Genomic DNA, 20,774 nt, shown 5'->3' with positions numbered 1-20,774 from the left:
TGAGGGCAAGCACTGGGGCTGGACCACTGACAGCCCAGGGGAAGGTTCTGTTGGGAAGATGACCTCTGCGTAAGCTCCTGTCTAGTTATCACCCGATGCTGCCGAGCCTCTTATCTCAGTTTAAAATGATAAAATCATTAAAAAAAAAAATCTATGCAGGAGGATACGGCAAGAAATGTTCATGGAAAGTAGAATTAAAAGTTTACATGGGTGGACAGTTGTTTGAAACTCCATGCGCGGTTTGCACATCATATGCATTTTCTGCGAGCTTTTGAAGACCTCTCACTTAGAAATTATCTTGGTTTGCGACAGCAAAGAGTTGTCAAGTACAGGCTCCTGTTTTGTCTGGTTTGGTCCTCCCTGCAGGTTGGGCAGGTAAAATCCTCATTTTGCAAACAGCTGCCAAAAACGGAGGCTCTCGGATCTCTCTGAGATGTGTGATTTTCACTGTGAAACAGCGTCCTATCAGGCCTTCCAGGTTAACAGATTCCCTCGTTTGAGTGTCCACAGATTCTTCTCGGCAAATAAAATCCTAGGGGGCGGATAAGCAGTGAAATTCGGAGAGCCGCCAGGACGGGGCTTCTTCAGTGTGCTGATTGGGATCCGGGACTGTGCCCTTAAATCTTCTCCGTTCTAATTCTTCTCCCCTGAAGTTACGCGGAAAGCCTGTTCAAGCACAAGTTCAGAAATGTAAATTCTTAAAGTTGTCACGCCAGCAGGCAAAAGAGACTGTGAGTGAGTGACTTACAGCTTTCCCGAGCCATGAAAGACCTTTCTTTGGAGGCCCTCACTGCCCCCTCTCTGCCCTTGGCGACATTCATCTTGGGAAGGAAGCAAACGGCTGCCCAGCAGCTGCCACCAAGCTCTGTCCTTGCTGTTCCCAGCTCAGCCACCGTAATCGGGCAGCAGTGCAATTCCCAGGATACGTGGCGAATATTAACAGGGGCGAGCCTGCTAGGAAGACCCGCTGGCCTTCATGCTAATTGCCCCAGCCTCATTACTGTCGCTTTATTCTGGCGGGGACTGACTCAGCGGGTCACATGTGCAGCACCACATGTTGGAGATTGCAGAAGCGATTTAATGCCTGCAAAAATAGAGATGCAATGCAGGCCTGCATGCAGCTGTGGCCTTGCCCAGTTTTACCAAGTTCAGGCTGGGCCCAGAGCCAGCAAAACAGACGCAGGGAAGATGAGCGAGGCAGCCCCACAGCCTGTGAATATTTCTTCAACTTGCAAAAAAGATAAAGCCTGTTGTTGAGTTTTTTTTTTTCTTACAGTGGATGAAAAGGAAGATTTCCTGGAATACGTGTGCATTTCCAAGTATGGTTTCTTCTTCTGTCATTTTTTTTTCCTGTCTTCCCCTGAGAGAAGTTTTAAAAACAAAATGGGCCTTAGAAAGTTAACAGCTGACATGTAGAGCGGTTTACCAGGTGAACTGGAGTTGCTTTTCCATGGTTACCCTTGAGTAGACTGTACCGCTCTGGGAATGCCGGGAATTTGTTCCATTTTTACTGTTCCCTGTGTGAACAAGTCTTCCTCATTGGCATCATTAATGTTCTAGACGCTTAAAAGGGGTTAAAAAGCAAAAGGAAGCACATTTCAGAACGGAAGCTGAACAGCGAAAGTGTATTAGATGTTCAGATCACTGTCAGTCTCTTGGAGGAATTAATGACACAGTCCTGTGTTTCTCAAAGTGTTGTGCCTTGGCTGGCGCCGCGGCTCACTAGGCTAATCCTCCGCCTTGCAGCGCCGGCACACCGGGTTCTAGTCCCGGTCAGGGCGCCGGATTCTGTCCCGGTTGTTCCTCTTCCAGTCCAGCTCTCTGCTGTGACCTGGGAAGGCAGTGGAGGATGGCCCAAGTTCTTGGGCCCTGCACCCCATGGGAGACCAGGAGAAGCACCTGGCTCCTGCCATCGGATCACCGCGGCGGCCATTGGAGGGTGAACCAACGGCAAAAAGGAAGACCTTTCTCTCTGTCTCTCTCTACTGTCTACTCTGCCTGTCAAAAAAAAAAAAAAAAGTGTTGTGCCTTGTAATCACTGGGAGACCTCGTCAGTGCGCAGTTCCAGGGCAGGTGGGGGGAGCAGCAGTTAAGACACCACTTGGGACACTGATATCCCTTATGGTGGTGCCTGGTTTGACTCCTGGCCACTCTGCTTCCAATCCAGCTTCCTGCTAACGTGTGCCCTGAGAGGCAGAAGATGATGGCTCAAGTACTTGGGTTGCTGGCGCCCACTTGGGAGGCCCAGATGGAGTTTCTGGCTTCTGGTTTTGGCTTCGGCCTGGCCCAGCCCTGGCTGTTTGGGTATTGGGAGGGTGAATTAGCAAATGGAAGATCTCTCTCTCTCTCTTTCTCTGCCTTCCGAATGAATAAAAATAAGTAAACTTTAAGAATAAAGAAATTCTTTGTATTTTTAGCCACCTTATGTTTTAAAAACATTAATTTTAAAAATAGCCACATAATTGTCCATATTTGTGGGGTGCAGTCTGCTGATTTGATACATGTGTGCAATGTGTAATGACCAATTCTGGGTAATTAGCATTCCCATCTTTTTAAGCATTTATCAATTTTTTTACCTGTTGGGAAACTTCAATCTCTTTTACTTCTTTACAAAATATAGAATAAATTGTGGTGAGCTATATGACCTGCTGTTCTGCAAAACACTAGAACTTACTGTTTCTAACTCTCTTTTTGTACCCTCTTATCCAACCTTCCTCTATCGCTTCTTTCATTGTCTTCTTCCCAGCCTCGATTCTATTCTCTATTTCTTTTTTTCTTTTAAAGATCCATTTATTCATTTGAAAGGCAGAATTTACAGAGAGAGTGAGAAAAAGAGAGAGAGAGAGAGAGAGAGAGAGAGAGAGAGAGAATCTTCCATCTGCTGATTCACTCCCCAAATGGCCACAATGGTGGGGGCAGGGCCAGGCTGAAGCCAGGATCCAGCAGCTTCATCCAGATCTCTCTTGTGGGTGGCAGAGCTCCAAGTACTTGGGCCATGTTCTACTACCTTCCCAGGCTCCTTAGGAGGAGATGGGTTCAGAAGTGCACCCAAACCTTCGTTCATCTGGGACGCCAGCATCACAGGCAGTGGATTAACCCACTGTGCCACACATCAACACCTCTATTTCTTTTTTTAAAATTTATTATTATTTCTATTTCATTTTTAAAAAGATTTACTTATTTATTTGAAAGTCAGAGTTACACACAGAGAGAAGCAGAGGCAGAGAGAGAGAGAGAGGTCTTCCATTTGCTGGTTCGCTCTCAGATAGCTGCCAATGGCCAGTGCTGGGCCAGGCAGAAGTCAGGAGCCAGGAGCTTCCTATGGGTCTCCCAAGTGGGTGCAGGGGCCCAAATACCTGGGCCATCTCCCACTGCTTTCCCCAGGCCATTAGCAGAGAGCTGGATTGGAAGTGGAGCAGCCAGGACATGAGCTGGTGCCCATTAGGGATGCTCGCATTGCAGGCTGCAACTTTATCCTCTGTGCCACAGTGTTGACCCCAAGACCTCTTTCTTTTTTAAGTTAGCTGCTGCAGGCATTTTGTTATTGTTCTGAAGATTAATATGCCTATTTTGAGCATATGGCCAAGTAGGTTCCTACCACCTTGGCATATTTATAAGACCCCTTTTCACTCTCAAAAAGGACTTAATTTAGGAAACAAATTATAGAACCATCCTACTTATAGCACAGACTGCCTATGTATAGACACCTGGCATTTAACATGTTATTTTCCTGTACTGCTAATCATCTACTTGGGTCCACGTCTTAGGTTTCTAATGAGATTATAGTTTATTTGATAACATCACTAATCTCATTTATTCATTAGATCAATATTTCCCAAGCATTTTTTAAATCAACCTGGCATCATTGCCCATATGCAGATGCAAGTTGCATTCAGATACCTTCTAAATTCGGAAATGTTAGAAGTCCATCCAATAGATATCTGAGTAGTGTTGGTAACTCTGATGGAGCACATCCATTTGTCTATTTCTCCATCCACTCTTCCATCTGTCTATCCATCCATTTACCCATCCATCCAATAAAATTCTGCTTAAAAAACATTTTGTACAGGCCGTGTACAAACAGCAATCAGAGTGTAGCCCTTGCCTTACTTCCTAGGGCTTGTTCTTTTACATAGATGTGTTTAATGAGCCACCCAGTTCCAGAGATGGTCATGTCGTCTCTTTGGAGAAATGGGGACAGGAAACAAGCAGTTATTGGGATGAGCATTATTCTGGAAATACAGGGTTGTGACTTCTGCTCAGGCTCGAAAATGACCCAGCAATGTGTGTTCTGGAGAGCAACTTTCAGTCTGGTCCTGATTTCCTTGTGTGTAGAACGAAGGGGCTCAGTGAGCATTGGTTCCTCCCAGTCTTCCAGTTCTGTTCTTGAGTTAAGAGGTTTTCTTCTCTGCTGCCAGAGACTTCTAGAAAGAAGATTTTAGGAGATCTCTGAATAGCAGAGGGAATAAGATTGGAAAAGCCTTTGGGGATGGATAATTACCAGCTAAGAAACTTCTTGGCTTTTTGTATATTTTCCTTTTCACCTTCCTTTCTTTTGACTTTGGTCTTAAAGTCTGTCAAGAATTCTCTTTCAGGTGCCAGTACTGTGGTGCGCTGGGTTAAGCCACAGCTTGTGACACCAGCACCCCATATAAGAGGGGTGATTGAAGCCCAGCTGTTCCATGCATTTCTTTTTTAAAAAAAGATTTATTTATTTATTTGAAAGTCAGAGTTACACAGAGAGAGGAGAGGCAGAGAGAGAGAGAGAGAGAGAGAGAGAGAGAGAGAGAGAGAGAGAGTCTTCCATCCGATGGTTCACTCCCCATTGGCTGCAATGGCCAGAGCTGCATTGATCCAAAGCCAGGAGCCAGGAGCTTCTTCCAAGGGGCCCAGGAGCTTCTTCTCCATAGGGGCCCAAGGACTTGGGCCATCTTCTACTGCTTTCCCAGGGCATAGCAGAGAGCTGGATCAGAAGTGGAGCATCCAAGTCTCAAACTGGCACCCATATGGGATGTCGGTGCTTCAGGCCAGGGCTTTAACCTGCTGTGCTACATGCTGGCCCCTGTTCCATGCATTTCTGATCCAGCTACCTGCTGATGTACCTTGGAAGGCAACAGAAGATGGCCCAAGTGCTTGTGTCCCTGTCACCCACATAGAGACTTGGATGGAGTTGTTGGCTCCTGGCTTTGGCTTGATCCAACCCTGGATGTTGAGGCTATTTGGGGAGTGAACCAACAGATAGAAGACCTCTCTCTCTCTCTCTCTCTCTCTCTCTCTCATATTCTTTCAACTAAATAAACAAATGTTTTTTTAAAAATTATTTTTTTCTTTTACTAATATTTTTCAAGTCTTTGCTTCAGTTTCTCCATTGGGTGCCAGTTGCCTTCATTTCCTGCTTGCCCCTTTGCCTTTTGTTCGTCCACTTGGCATCTCCCAACCCCACCATCCTGTTGGGTTCCCGTTGCAGCTCTTGCTTTGAATTTTCGTTATTGTTCCTTTGGAAAGCCGTCTCTCATGCTCCACCGGAACTCAATTAGTCTCTTGCCACATGGCCTGTGTGATTGACGAAGATTCTGTATGCTTTCTCCCAGGGGAAGATGCAGTGGAGCAATCCGGGTCTCCCGAAAAACCTGCCTGTGCGGCTCGACGCATTGAGAAGTTGCTGACAAGCTCCGTGAGCGGCATCTGTCTCTGCAGTTTCGCTCATCTGCTCCACAGGGCTTTGACTGAACACCTGCTATCCACAGCGTTGTGTGAAGGCGCAGGAGCCAGGAGTGAAAACACGGGTAAGGTAGTTCTCTTCTTGGAACTTACCGTCCAGAAGCAAAGACAGACTTGTCAACAAAAGAAGAATTCAGTATGACAAATGCTGCCCTGCTATGGACACACAGTGGAGGGACCCATGAGAGTTCCCGGGGGAAAACTTCCTGGGGTCCTGGCACTGGACTTGCTGCTTCTTTGCCACCTGTGTCCAGGTGTCCCTAGTGTAGAGGTCTCCCTTTGGTGAGAAACAGATCCACGTTACCATTGTTTTTTTTTTTTTTATCTATTATCTAAGTGGCTGCATAGATTTTTTTTAAAGGTAAAAATGATTCGGACTTGGAAAAGCACTTTTCAAAGCAAAGAGTCAAATATTTGATTTTTAGAAAATATACAGTGGAGGAAATGGATTATAGTGGCAGAGGTGGGATCTTTTTTTAAAAAAAAAAATTTATTTATTTATTTGAAAGGCAGAGTTACAAAGAGAGAGAGGAGGAGAGAAAGAGAGAGAGATCTTCCATCTGCCGGCTCACTACCCAAATGGTTGAAATGGCCAGAGAAGGTCCTATCTGAAGCCAGGAGCCAAGAGCTTCTTCTGGGTCTCCCACGTGGGTGCAGGAGCCCAAACATGTGGGCCATCCTCCACTGCTTTCCTAGGCACACTAGCACAGACCTAGATTAGAAGTGGAGCAGCTGGGACTGGAACCAACACCCATATGGGATGCTGGCACTGCAGGTGGCAGCTTTACCCGCTGCATCACATCACCAGCCCCAGAGGTCTTGAGGGGGCAGTTTGGCTCAGTGATAATCACCTATCCTAATAAATAAAGGAAAAAAGAAGGAGGAAAACTTCTGAGATTTCTGTGGATTTGAATCCTATTGATTTTCTTCAGTTAAAATTCACAAATGTTTGCATAATAATAATCCATTGATGCCTATTGGTTTTTAGCATTAGATCCTTTACCACAGTAGCTAGAAGAAAGACTGCAAGAAGGGGACGCAGAAATAATTTTGGGTGGGGATCAGGACAACTACCCTAAGCATGGGGTAAGATCCCAAAGAGTAGACTGCAAGGGGGCCCGCGTAGCAGGAAGACCTGGCCGGCGTGTGCAGCAGGAGAGGCAGAGTGGCCAACCACGCTCTTCTGTGCTCCATAACGTCTCCAGGCCAGGTCTCTCCTGTGGCCCCTGGACTCCTATGACCTCTCTGGGATATGAACCTGTCCCCAGTCCTACTCTCTCCTGCCTCTCTGGTCCCTCTCACACACCTGACTCTCCAGGCGTCAGACTGTCTCCCCTCTTCTCTCACCGACCGCGCTTCAGCTTGCATCCAGCACCATTCACTTCACTTTGTCAGGAGCATCCGGGTCTCTCTGTTCTTGTCCACTCCTGTTGCTCCCCATTAGTCCTGACCATCTCCAGCTCAAGGCTGCATTTCCTTCCTGGACTCCTCACGGGTTTCCCCTCTTAAGCCACCTTTCAAACTACTCTCCATCCTGCAGCGGGAGTGAGCTTTCTTTTCCTTCTCCTTTCCACTGCGTGAGAAGCGCTGCCGAGTGCGCTGCACCGCCTTCTAGCAGAGGCACATGACCGTTATTTTTCCCAGCAGTGAGGAAAATGCTTCCTTACTCAGTGTCCCCCAAACCCTGTGACTCAGAGCCGTGATTGATTCCAGGGGTGTGTCCATTTCAAACCCTACTGATAAGGATCGTGTGCCTCCATTGTGAACGTGTAGATCTGAGCAAGCACACGGCCAGGACAGCCATTCCAGGGACACTGTGGAACCTGCTTAGCAGGCAGTAGAAGAAGTGACTGCAAGCCCATCCAGCCTTGGTAGGAGGGGAGGAGGTGCCCTCACGCCTTTCCTAGCTGTCCCAGCCAGACCATCAGAACAAGCCAGAGTCACAAAGATAAGTGTGACCATCCCACTCATCTTTTTCTGTCTCCAAAGGTCTCAAGGGAGCCAGCATCAATTTGAGAGGGAAGGGATAGGCAGACCATAAACAGCTATGAATAAAGGATCAGAGTCACTGGGCATCAGGAGTGTTTCTGGACACAGAGCTATGCTGGGGTAACTCACACTTGGAACTGATGGGAAGCAAATAGATTGGATGGAAATTTGCTAGGCTTGGACGGGAATCTCCTACTTGGCCAGCAAAAGCATCTGATTATTGGACTCTCGAAAGACTTCCTGGAAGGCTGCACCTGCACAAGTGAGGGGCTGGCTTAGGAAACCACGCCACTCCAAAGATGCTTCCCTTTGTTGCCCTTGGCTCACATATGCCATGGAGAAATAGGGACCAGGAAGGACCTCCTAGGGGCCAAGTCAGAGGTCAAAGGGGACAATGGACAAGAGAGTTTCTCCAAGGCGGCAGCTGCTGCATGGGCCGGTCCAGGAGGGGGCTCTGCGTCAGCAAGTGGAGCCTTGCCATTCCCTTGCAGCGCGATTTGACGCTTGCTTTGGACCAACACCTGCAGTGTTTCTCTTTTCCTCCTTCTCTGATACGAGTCTTTATTATGGCTGCCTAGCTCCTTCTCCAGAAAATATTTTGCATGTACGTGCGGAGAGCTTAGTTTCGGGTTTACACATTCATTACCAGGAAGGGCCATATCTGGAAGTGACAGAGTGGACTGCATGTCACCTCGAGGCTCTGGGACTTTGAGTAGGTAAGGCTTTGGGGCTGTCTCCTTTGCAGAGGGATAACTATACGGGGTCTAAATAGGGAAAGGATTCATGGGTATTTGGAGACCCAAAGGGGAAGACTACAGGGGAAACTGCTACCTGCCTTTCAAAGTCTTCTCCTTTAATAAAGGAATCCTGACTTTAACTAGGCTCATTGCTGCCCAGCGGGAAGTCTGTGTTCCTGCCTCCTTTACCGAGGAGTAGGACCAGGTAATTCAATTTTGGCCAGTGTGATAAAAGCAGTTGTGTTGCAAGGAACTCCCTCTGGAAGTCTTCCTAAAAGGGGACCCCTCTTACGTCTCCATCCTGCTGATTCCGATGTGTGCTATGTTGGACCATTGAAGGCCATGGAAAACCCAGAGAAGCAAGATGATGTCACGGAGGCATCAAACTAGCCCTGGACTGCCTACCCTGAGGTTTCTTTTCCTGGGGAGAGAAATGAAGTTCAGTCTTACCTAGGGCACTGAATCTTGGGGTTTTTCTGATATGCAGCTGAATGTACTCATGACCGACATATTCCTCTTGTGTGATGTGGTCATTGGAACGTTAAGAATATGCAGACTGGAGTTCTGTCCTGCTGATGAACTGACCTATCTCCTGGGAGGTTGAAAAGGCAATACCTCCGCTATGCTTCTTTTAGCTTTGGACACAGACGGCATTGTTCTGAATTAGAATGCAAGCCGGATACATTTTCAGGATTGGAGAAAATTCCATAACATTTTGCCCAATTAAGATGACCGGAAGACTACACATGCCCTCCAGTAGACGACTTTGCGCGTGCCACTGATACGGAGAAGAGATCTGGAGGCAACTTTCTGGGTGGGAGCAGCTCTGTCCACACTCCCTTTTCTAACCCAGTGTTCAGTGTTAGAAAGAAGTGGTTTTATTTTCCCGATTACTTAGGAAAAGGACTCATCTGAAAAGTCACCAAATTTAATAGATCATTCAGTTCAAAGGTGTTTATTTAATTTTCGATGGGCTTTACATTGGGACCTCAACCTCAGCACTCCAGCATTTTTTTTTAAGATTTATTTATTTATTTGAAAGTCAGAGTTACACACACAGAGAGAGAGGAGAGGCAGAGAGAGAGAGAGAGAGAGAGAGAGAGAGAGAGAGGTCTTCCATTTAATGGTTCACTCTGCAATTGGCTGCAGTGGCTGGAGCTGTGCTGATCTAAAGCCAGGAGCCAGGAGCTTCTTCCGGGTCTCCCACGCGGGTGCAGGGGCCCAAGGACCTGGGCCGTATTCTACTGCTTTCCCAGGCCCTAGCAGAGAGCTGGATTGGAAGTGGAGCAGCCAGGTCTCGAATCAGAGCCCATATGGGATGCTGGCGCTTCAGGCCAGGGCGTTAACCCACTGTACCACAGCGCCGGCCCCACCACTCCAGCGTTTTGTATCAGGTAATTCTGAGTGGTGGGGCTGTCCTGTGTGTGTTGTAGGAAGTTCAAGGACGCCTTGGCTTCTACTCACTACATTCCGGTAGTAACCCCCTCTGGCCCAGTTGTGATCACAAAAGTATCTGTAGATGTGGCCAAGTCTTCTCTGAGGTGGTGTGTGTGTGTGTGAGAGAGAGAGAGAGAGAGAGTGAGAGCGAGAGAGACAGAGAAAACAGATGCCCCAACTGAGAACCCTGGTTTGACATGAGCCTCAGTACTGGTTTCTTTTTTCTTTTTTGACAGAGTGGACAGTGAGAGAGACAGAGAGAAAGGTCTTCCTTTTCCGTTGGTTCACCCCTCAGTGGCCGCTGTGGCCGGCACACCACGCTGATCCAAAGCCAGGAGCCAGGTGCTTCTCCTGGTCTCCCATGCGGGCACAGGGCCCAAGGACCTGGGCCATCCTCCACTGCCTTCCTGGGCCACAGTAGAGAGCTGGACAGGAAGAGGAGCAACCGGGACAGAATCTGGCGCCCTGACCGGGACTAGAACCCGGTGTGCCGGCGCCGCAGGCAGAGGATTAGCCTAGTGAGCCGCGGCGCTGGCCTAGTACTGGTTTCAAGTTGTCCCACAGTATGCAGAGTCTGTTAGCTGCGTGCTGAGAGGAGAGAAGCCTCCAGCTTGGTGTAGTTGAGACACAAGACCAAGGTACACTTGGGGGGCCAGCACTGTGGCGCAGTGGGTTAAAGCCTCAGCCTGCAGCACTGGTATCCCATATGGGCGCCAGTTTGAGTCCCGGGTGCTCCACTTCTGATCCTGGCTGCTCCACTTCTGATCCAGCTCTCTGCTATGGCCTGGGAAAGCAGTAGAAGTCCTGGTCCTCGTCTTTGGACCCCTGTACCCACATGGGAGATCCAGAGGAAGCTCCTGGCTCCTGGCTTCAGATCGGTGCAGCTCTGGCCATTGCTGTCATTTGGGGGAGCGAACCAGTGGATGGAAGATCTCTCTCTCTCTCTGTAACTCTGACTTTTAAATAAATAAAATAAATCTCAAAAAAAAAAAAAAAAAAAAGACCAAGTACACTTTAGGTACTTAGATTTAGCAGCTAAGTCCAAAGACAGCTATGGTTAAATAAGCACTCTAAAAAGGTCATGCATTCTCCTTAGTTCATGTTTACTGCTTTTTTTTTTTTTTTTGCAGGGGGAGGAGTTTTTTTTTAAGTATGAAAAAGTAAAATAACAGCTCTTATATTTCCTTGCTACTTCCTTTCTGTTAGAAATTTGGTGTGCTTTAATACTTTCATTAGATAAAAATATCTGATATTTAGTGTTACTTTGAGTATTTAAGAATATTTACTTAAACGGTATCACTCATATATGAAACTATTTGTGGCATTTTTAAAATTCAAAATAGCACTCTGATACGTGATATGGGCGTCCCAAGTGGTGTCTCAACCACTACACGACGTGCCTGCTGCATTCTTCATTTTTTTAAGAGAAATATACAGTACATTAACCTTATCTATCTTTACCCTACTATGCAGCAGGACACCAGGGCTTGCTCTTATCTAACTATAACTCAATACACAACAATGAGCCTTCCCCCATCTCCCCTCTAATGTTTTACAAAAAAACATTTTTAAAAATCCTCTGGAATCTTTTGGGGGCCAGTGTTGTAGTGCAGTGGGTTGGGCCACCACTTGCAATACCTGCAACCCAGTATGGGCACCAGTTCAACTCCCAGCTGCTCCACTTCTGATCCAGCTCTCTGCTAATGCACCTGGGAAGGCAGTGGAAGATGGCTCAAATGCTTGGGCCCCTGTGCCAACATGGAAGACCCAGATGTAGTTCTTGGCTCTTGGCTTCAGCCTGACCCAGTCCCAGCCAATGTGGCCATTTGGAAAGTGAACCAGTGGATGGACGATCTCTCTCTCTCTCTCTCTCTCTCTCTCTCTGTCTCTCCCTCTTTCTGTCACCATGCCTTTAAAATAAATAAATAAATATTAAAAAAAAAACCCTAGTGTCTCAAAATGGATCTAAGAGGTAGGAATTATTTCCATTTCACAGACAGAAAGGCCAAGATTCAGATCCCTGACTTGCCCAAGCGGTGTCAGCAGTAAAGAGGAAAGACAGCATTGATCGAAGCCCACGCTGTTCCTGGAGGCCAGCTGCAAATGTGAGTAATTTATTTCATTTCTCAGGAAATCTGCTTGCCCTGTACTGTGAAGTTTTCACCTATCTCTCGATGAGCCCTAGAGCGGAGAATTCGAGGTTCAAGTGGACCTCATTCCGGTGCACAGGTTCAGGTCCATTGTGGTGGAGGATTCTCCAGCTGAATCTGGCTGGAGCACTAGTGGCCACAACCGGAGGAGCTGGGCTGGGACTGAACGGGAGCATAGGGGGACAGGAAGTAGCCTCAGCCACTCCTGAAGTGTCATCTGTCCATGTGAGAGTCTCTCTCTCTACTGCTGCTCTGTGTTTCACTGGGGGTGGATAGAGTGGAAGTAATGCAGAAAAAAGGTACTGAGTAGTCCCAAACAGCCATTTGTTCCATGTTTCTACCACAGTATTGCTTTTCTTACTGATTTATAAGACAGCATAAATGGCGGCATAATACGAGACTATTAGCTCTTTTCTATAATTTGCTGTTGCAGATATTTCTTCAAGTTTGTTATTTTCTCTTTTAGTTGTATTTTGACATTTCTTTTGGTGCCAACAAATCTATCAATTCACCCCCCATCATTTCTTCTACTACTTGTATGCTTACAAAGTCCCTCAGATTATTCAGAGTCACATACAGCTTCCTTTAGTGACCCCTTTTAAAGTTTTCTTTAAAAAAAAAAAAGATTTGTTTATTTAAAGTGAGAGAGAGAGAGAGAGAGAGAGAGAGAGAGAATCTTCCATCTTTTGGTTCATCCCCCAAATGGCTACAATGGCTAGGGCTGGGTCAGTCTGAAGTCAGGCCTGGAACTCCATCCAGATCTCCCACGTGGGTGGCAGAGGCCCAAGCTCTTGGGCCACCTTCCATTGCTTTCCTAGGTGCACTCGCAGGGAGCTGGATCAGAAATGGAGCAGCCGGGACTCTAACTGGTGTTCATATGGGATGCTGGCACCCAGGTTAACTTACTGTGTCACAACACTAGTGCCCTCCAAGTTTTCTTTAACACTTGTTCTTTCATCACATGAGCAAGGTTCTTTTTCCATTAATTTTTCTTTCAGACAGCATGAAAGAGTGTAACATGAGAAATAACTCAGCTCCTTTCTTCCCAACATCCACGTGCCTCCCTGGGATAGCTGGGTCACTCTTTCTTGGGTGTCAGCTCTGGGACTATTTCCATGAACGTGGAGCATAGCCGAAGTGGCAGGCACAGGCTCTTCTGCAGCCCCTGCTGTGTCAGAGTTGTGTGACACAAAGCTGAGAACCAGGCCTTCATTTGTCTCCACTCCTAGGTGAGTTGCTAGGTGATGTGGCAGACTCCCTCAGGAGGCCACCAAACCAGCTCCCCTCCACCCACGCTGACCTAGACAAGCAGGAACCAGAAAGGACGTGGGAAGATTCCCCAGAGCAGGTGGCCCTCAGTCTCGGGCCAGGGCTTCTCATCTGTGCTCAGGTGCTTGGAATAGAAGTCAGGGTGTCCATGAATGGGGATGGGGAAATATCCCACTCTTGTGTTCCTTATATTCTAGTGCAAATGGAGCATTCCCTTCTGTTACGCACGAATGTAGGCAACAAGCTGTAAGGGTATTAGCAGTGGCCATAGCTGTCACCAAGAGAGACCACGGGGGTTGTGGGATCACGGACTGTGTTACGGATATCTCAGAAGACACTCGTCAGTGCTTAGACGTTACTGCTCCGCAGTGTCGTGTAATGTGTTGATAAATGGCGTCTAAGTGAAATCTGCCAGCTACAGGTACTACATAATATTACTGAGATGAGGAATCGGTAGCAGTCAAGTCCACTGGAGCTGAGTGGAGTGGTAGTGGCCAGGGGCTGGGGGCGGAGGCAGGGGAGATGCCAGTTCAAGGTTGCGAAGTCTTGGGCTGGATGTGTAGGACTGGAGGCCTGGTGCACAGGCGACAGGTGCTGCTGTGTACAGTTGAAATTTGCCAAGAGGGCAGCTCCTGTGTGTTCTTGCAAGTGCATGAAGAGGGCAGGAGGAGAGTGTGGGAGGCGATGGGCGTGAGCATGGCGTAGGATGGAGCGATGGTAGACACTTCTCTCCAAACCCATTCTGATGTATACGTTGAACACCTGTGGCTGTGCCAATCAAGCCTTTTAATAAAGGGTGTTTTTTTTTTAAGAATCATTTTTATTAGAGTTTGCATTTAAAAATGATTCAGATAACTCCATTTCAATAATTGGTTTCCTTTGCAACCCTCTATGTATTATTTTATAAACTGACAAATGTTTGGTGGAGAAGAGGTCTGTGAGCTCTGTGAGAAGCCAGAGGGGTCCCCTGACCGGGTGGGAGCCTCCCCTGCTGGTCCTTTGCTCCCAACCTGGCGGGGAGAGCCCCAAGGTAGCCACTGTAGACAACACCTGTGTGTGATGGTTCTACCTGCATCTTTTAGATGTTAGGCTGGTGTGAAAGTGATGCACATTAGATAGAAATCCTACTGGGGTTTTTATTTCTATTTATTTATGTATTTTATTCAGTAAGTGGGTAGTTCAATGTTAACATCCAAGAAACTAAAACCAGTAGTCACACTTCTGCAGCAGTTCACCAACAACTGGTAATACACAGAGATCAATGTGTAGAACTTTCAAAAAGCATCGATACAACATGGGCCTCTCCACTATAGGAAGGGGTGCTGTATCCATAGTACCAGTGAGAGTCACCCCAAGTAATGCAAGTAGCCATCTGCACCCTCGTTAAGGGGTTAGGTCCATGATACTTGTTGAGGAGATCAGCTACATTGTCGCTGGATACCGGGATCCAGAGTAGAGGCCGACAGCACCTGCTCAGTAGGCATCTCCGTGGGTGGCTTGGTAGAGGGTCTGCTGGGCCAGGTCCTAAGAAAAGTCCTGATGCCTGACCCCATAAGCATACACAGAGCCGAAACCTACAGAGAAGGTGGCTCCCAAAATCCACTTCCCTTCCCTCTCCATGGAGCAGAGGCTGCAGAACATGGTGCCCATGGACAGCCCCGTGTCGTTGCACTGCTATCCCGTGATGGCAAGCGGGAGATGCGTTTCTTATTTCCAAGCTCATAGATTCGACACTGCCACGTCAGTAGCTACTTCTAGAAGCTGCAGTCCACTGCACCCCCACGCCATGGTGCCCAGTGGGTAGGGGTTAATCTCTGTCACCTTCTTCACCATCTGGGGGAGCGAGGGGTGAGCTTGAGACTGGAGGTGGAGCTGATCCCTGGCTTAGGCCCTCGCACCGCTAAATCCCCAGAGTGCAACGCGAACGGCCAGAACACAGCCGTTCTTAAAACCGAGCACCTGAGGCAAGGAAGACCAGGCACCTGCAGGTCTGGAAGGCAGCGTCTACCTAACAGCCACACTGTTCCTTGCCCTGGTCTCCTGTGCCTGCTTATCCTTTTGTTCTCTCTCCTTTTGTTTTTGTAAACACAACCTATTTCTTCACTTCTCTGAGTCACATGTATTTTTATTTTTATTTTTATTTTTTTTTAAGAATATATACCCCCTTAACCCCGCTGGGACCGGTGTGGTCAGAGGACAGGACGGCGCCACGTGTACCCTGAAGTCAGGGTTGCATGTGCATCCCAGGAGAGCCCTGGGTGTGGCCGCACACCTACCTGGCAGGGTTCAATGGAAGGAGGTTGGCTTTCTTCCCCAGGCTTGGAGGGCTGGGCCTGATCATGGTGAGGCTGGCTGCTGCTCAGGCCCTGGGGAAGGACAAGAAAGGACAGCAGGCTGAGTCCCCTGGGGGACACCCGGGGTGTGCTCACGGTCCCACCCGGACCTCGAGTCGGCTGAGCACCCTGGCTTGGGCCACGCCGCCAGGGTAGGAGTGGGAGGGCGTGTCCCTGGGGTGGCTGAGGTCCATGGCCCGGGGTGGGAGGGATTGGTGGAGCTTTGTCCCCCCATCCCTCCACAGTGCGGGGTGGGGGGGGGCACATGCCATGGTGTCATATTCCTCAGGCCATTTCCTGCCCTCCATCTCAGCCACCTCATCCGGCCAAGTCCCCCTGCCACCCTGCATTTTTGCCTGTCTTCCAGGCCTATGGCTTCTTCCCTTCTCTCCCCTTTCATTTTCCATCCTCATCGTACAACCCCCTCCCCATTTTGGATGTTGCTTATCTAATGCTGTCTCTCATTTTTTGCCCGTTCCCTCTTTATTTTAAACTCAAAATTCAAGGCATACTAAGAATTTTCTTACCATTTTCAATCAACTCTGCATAGGACTCTGAAGTTATTCTATATTTAAATTTTTATCATGTAATACTTCATACTTAAAAGAGAATACAGAATAAAACGAACTCTATGTTCATATCAACCCAAAGAAATAAAATATCACTATTTCCCTCCCCCTCCGGAAGTTGCTACTACAATGAATTTTCTTATATAATAATTTTTCAGGAGGTAATTTTCCAAAAGATATTTTTTAGAAAGATTTATTTTTTTGAAAGGCAGAGTGACACAGAGAGGGAGATGTGTATACACACACACACACAGAGTGAGTGACAGGTAGAGATTCTATCCACTGATTCACTCCCCAAATGGCCACAATGGTCCTCGAATTATCACTAATTGAATTAGATATTGCTAACCCCTTTAAAATTTTTTTTAGTATTCACATATACTTTTATTTAATTTAATTAATTAATTAATTTATTTTTTTGACAGGCAGAGTTAGACAGCGAGAGAGAGAGAGAGACAGAAAGAAAGGTCTTCCTTTTTCCGTTGGTTCACCCCCCAAGTGGCCGCTACGGCCGGCGCTGCGCCAATCCAAAGCCAGGAGCCAGGTGCTTCCTCCTGGTCTCCCATGTGGGTGCAAGGCCCAAGGACCTGGGTGGGTCATCTTCCACTGCCTTCCTGGGCCACAGCAGAGAGCTGGACTGGAAGAGGAGCAACTGGGACAGAATCCGGCACCCCAACCGGGACTAGAACCTGGGGTGCTAGCCTAGTGAGCTGCGGCGCCGGCCACTTTTATTTATTTTTTTATTTTTTATTTTTTTGTAGCAGAAAAAGAATGATTTATTTCCTTATTTTAAAGTCATGGCCAAGAGGATGAGGCCCAAGAGGTGACCTTACAGTAGAAAATGCTTCTCGTTTTCCCCGGGGCTTTTCTTCCTGCCCAGGCGCGATGACCCGCATGAGAGTGGCAGCCAGGTTCTGTCGCACTTTGCTCCCCCAGGGTTGCTGTCAGCACTGGATCTGGTTGAAGTCAGTCCTCGGTTAGCTGCTTCAGATGAAGAGGCGAAGGCTACCGCTAGTCTGGCGGTGGATGTGATTGGTTCAAGTTTTGGTCAGACAAGGGAAGGAGGACACACCGTCTATGAGCGGCTTCCTCCACCCGGCTCACCACACAAATTGGAAAATGCAGAGCGCGTGAGAATGTAGGAGACACTGCACTGACGGTCTTTCACAACGGGCATTCCAGAACCACAGCCACTTGAGGGAACAGACTGACGGGGCTGTCTGGGTCAGCACTGCCTTAATGAGCACGTCTGCGCATTCTCACAACGGTACAGGTGCCCCTCTGCATTTTGGTGACCAATAATCCTACTGCAAATGTATTTTTCCCAGTCCACAGGTATGAACATGTTATGGTACTATGTACATTTAAAGGGGCCATAAGCAGCATTTATTACCTTGGTATATCACTCGTCTTGTCACTGTTCTTGCCCCCTCCTCCCACACTCCGGCTACACAGCATATTCACAGCAGCAACAGGCTTCATTCACAGGGTCAGAGTTCTGGTCCCCACTCCTCCACTTAGAAAGTTCAATGCTTGTGAAAGAATTTGTAGAAGATCAGGACTCCCAGGGTGACCAGCTCCAGCAGGATGACAATGGAAAGTAGCAGCTTGTTGGTTATCACTTTTCTGGACATTGAATGGAGAATCTTTCGACTTTTGCTCAGGTTTTCACTTGTGTTTACCAGTGTGCCTTTGGTACGTTCCAACTGCTCTCGTTGCTCCCCCAGCTCTTCTGTGATTTCTGAGCCAATCTGGTCAGTCTCTGTGGCAATCCGATGAGAACACTCAAGACTTTGGGTGGCTCGGTTCAGACTTTCAGTGCCTTGCAGAAGCAATGCCCTTTGAGACTGAAGCAGATTCATGTGCTCGTTCTCTATGGCATGTGTACCATACTTCATGTCTCCTCGGCCCCCAGGCGTGGCTGTCGAAGGTGTGCTTCTCACTTCCCGATGGAGTTTGGCAAGGTCTTTCCGGTAATTTCGAAGCTTAGACATCATCGGGTTATGGAAAGAATATTAAAAAATATATATTTATGGCCGGTGCCGTGGCTCAACAGGCTAATCCTCTGCCTTGCGGCGTAGGCACACTGGGTTCTAGTCCCGGTCAGTGTGCCGGATTCTGTCCCGGTTGCCCCTCTTCCAGGCCAGCTCTCTGCTGTGGCCCGGGAGTGCAGTGGAGGATGGCCCAAGTGCTTGGGCCCTGCACCCGCCATGGGAGACCAGGAGAAGCACCTGGCTCCTGGCTTCGGATCAGCGCGGTGCGCTGGCCGCAACATGCTGGCCGCGGCGGCCATTGGAGGGTGAACCAACGGCAAAGGAAGACCTTTCTCTCTGTCTCTCTCTCTCACTGTCCACTCTGCCTGTCAAAAAAAAAATATTTATTTATTTATTTGAAAGGCAGAGATAGAGAGAGGAGACAGAGAGTATCTTCCATCCACTGGTTCACTCCCCAAATGGCTGCAACAGTCAGGGCAGGGCCAGGCCAAAGCCAAGAACCAGGAGCTTCATCCGGGTCTCCCACATGCATGCAGGGGCCCAAGGTCTTGGGTCATCTACTGCTTTCACAGGCACATTAGCAGGGAGCTGGATGGGGAGTGGAGCAGCTGGGACTTGAACCAGTGCCCATATAAGATGCTGGCACTGCAGGTAGCAGCTTAACCCTCTGTGCCACAGCTCTGGCCCCCTATTATTTTATTTTATTTTGATGACCCCTTTTAAAAGTCATGCTGGTTATTTAGTTTAACACACGCACACCACTCAATACTTAACAAGAATTTATGTCTTCACTACCATGAAGACGAGAGCAGGGTGGGAGACGCCTGATTCATGTGACGACCTTGTGTGAAGAAGTCCTGGAGTCTTGAATCACCTACAAAATTTATTTAAGCCCAAAGTGTGAAGTGGCTTTGAGAAAGGTGAATGCAGTCATAGAATGTGCTGTCTGAAGTGTCAAGTTCCACACACAGGAGCACCGCCAGCAAGGCAGCATTCACAGTGCAGCCGGGATGGCAGCCTCGGCTTGAACATCAGGATGGAGCGGCCGACGAGACCTTGTTCCACGCCCAAACACTGCATACGGGCACTGAGGAAGAAAGCCTCGGGGTAGATGCCAATCTTAGCACGCCAAGGGGTGCTAAAAAAAGTCCTTCCTGTATGTGAAGAGCTAAATATTAAGAGGAATGGCAGTGCAGAGTATATGCAGAATGGGGTGGGGAGAAAGTTTTAACTTCAATGCAGGAGAGAGAGAGAGAGAGAGGAGGAAGATGAAGTCCACAACTCCTGTGTCTTAATCAGAACATTGTGTTAAGTTGACACCTGTGTCGCCAGCATCCCATATGGGTGCCTGTTCCACTTCAGTTGCAGCTCCCTGTTAATGCTGTTAACGCACCTGGGAAGGCGATGGAAGATGACTCCCTGCCGCCCACGTAGGAGTCCCAGATGGAGTTCCTTATTCCTGGCTCCGGCCTGGCCCAGCCAGCTCTGGCTGTTTTGTCTACTTAGGAAGTGAACCAGCAGATGAAAAATATTTTTCTCTGTAGCTCTGGCTCTCAAATCAATCGATCAATCAATCATTCAATCAATCAATTTTTTTTTTTTTAAAAGAGGAATCCCAGCAAGAGGGGGAAAGCAGAGGGAGTGCTGAAATGGGGGAGGTGTTGTTAAACTGATTTGATTTGGCCTGGGGCCAGTTTCGGAGCTGATGTCACTTTCAGCCCTTTCTCCTGTTGTTCTGATCCTTCTGTAAGGCGGTGGACGTCACCGGCCCATGCCAAAGCGTGTCATTCTCCTGAACAGTCTGTGGTCTCACTGTGCCCTGGATGCCGCCTGCACTTTGCGCGGCATTCAAGCTCCTGCGTGCTGCGGTTTCGGATTTCATTTCTGACCTCATCTCCAGCATCACATGCCAATGACAAGTCCTTGTGCCCTCGGGCCAGCCACAGAGCCCTCATCCCTTCCCCTCTGCTGGGCACGCACTTTCTTTGCCGCTCTTTGCTCTCCTGCAAGTCCCTGTATTCTTTCTCTGTTGAATTTTTCTTCTTCCCCTGCCCCCTGGAGCCAGCCTTCCCAGGGTCTCATGGCCCAGTGGATAGCTCCTTCCTCCACCCTCTCCCGGAAGCCTGTCTTGGATGGGATGGAGGCACTGGATTTCTGTCTCTATCTGCACTTCAGACTCCTTGGGGACAGATCAGAGGCCTGACTTTTCTTTCTCTTCTATCCTGTAAACACACGTGGGCTGATATGACTGCTGACTGCAGGACCGTGCCTTTAGGAAATATGTGATCTGCATACTTTGTTAATCCTTCTTTTGCCCCTGTAGGCAAATGCAGCTACCTCAGGAATAGGAGTTTGTTTGTTTTTAAGAGGGAAAGAAACAGAGAGAGACAGGGACAGAAAGATAGAGAGCGCTTCCAGGCACTGGTTCACTCCCCAGATGCTTCAGTGGCCGGGGCTGGGCCAAGCTAAAGCCAGAAGCTGAAAACTCAGTCTGGGTTTCCCTCTGATGGTGACAGAAACCCAGTCATTTGCACCAGCACTGTTACCTTCCAGGGTTTGCGAGATCACCAATGTG

At 48.2% G+C, this 20,774-nt stretch overlaps 1 protein-coding gene and 1 pseudogene across 1 annotated transcript; both read right to left on the bottom strand.

Moving 5' to 3' along the window:
* Positions 1–12,010: 12,010 nt before the first annotated feature.
* On the bottom strand, positions 12,011–15,830 carry LOC133756395 (proteasome subunit beta type-5-like; annotated as a pseudogene).
* A 1,857-nt stretch (positions 15,831–17,687) lies between these two features.
* On the bottom strand, positions 17,688–18,211 carry LOC133756723 (vesicle transport through interaction with t-SNAREs homolog 1B-like; the record flags this gene model as incomplete). The annotated part of the gene is made up of 1 exon (XM_062187319.1): positions 17,688–18,211. A coding segment is annotated over one exon (480 nt), but the record flags the coding sequence as incomplete, so codon positions are not given.
* Between the last annotated feature and the right edge of the window lie 2,563 nt (positions 18,212–20,774).

Source organism: Lepus europaeus, chromosome 3, assembly GCF_033115175.1.
Source record: "Lepus europaeus isolate LE1 chromosome 3, mLepTim1.pri, whole genome shotgun sequence".
Classification (NCBI taxonomy): Eukaryota; Metazoa; Chordata; class Mammalia; order Lagomorpha; family Leporidae; genus Lepus; species Lepus europaeus.
Note: the sequence above shows the minus strand (reverse complement) of the source record. Positions and strands in the feature narration are given on the sequence as shown.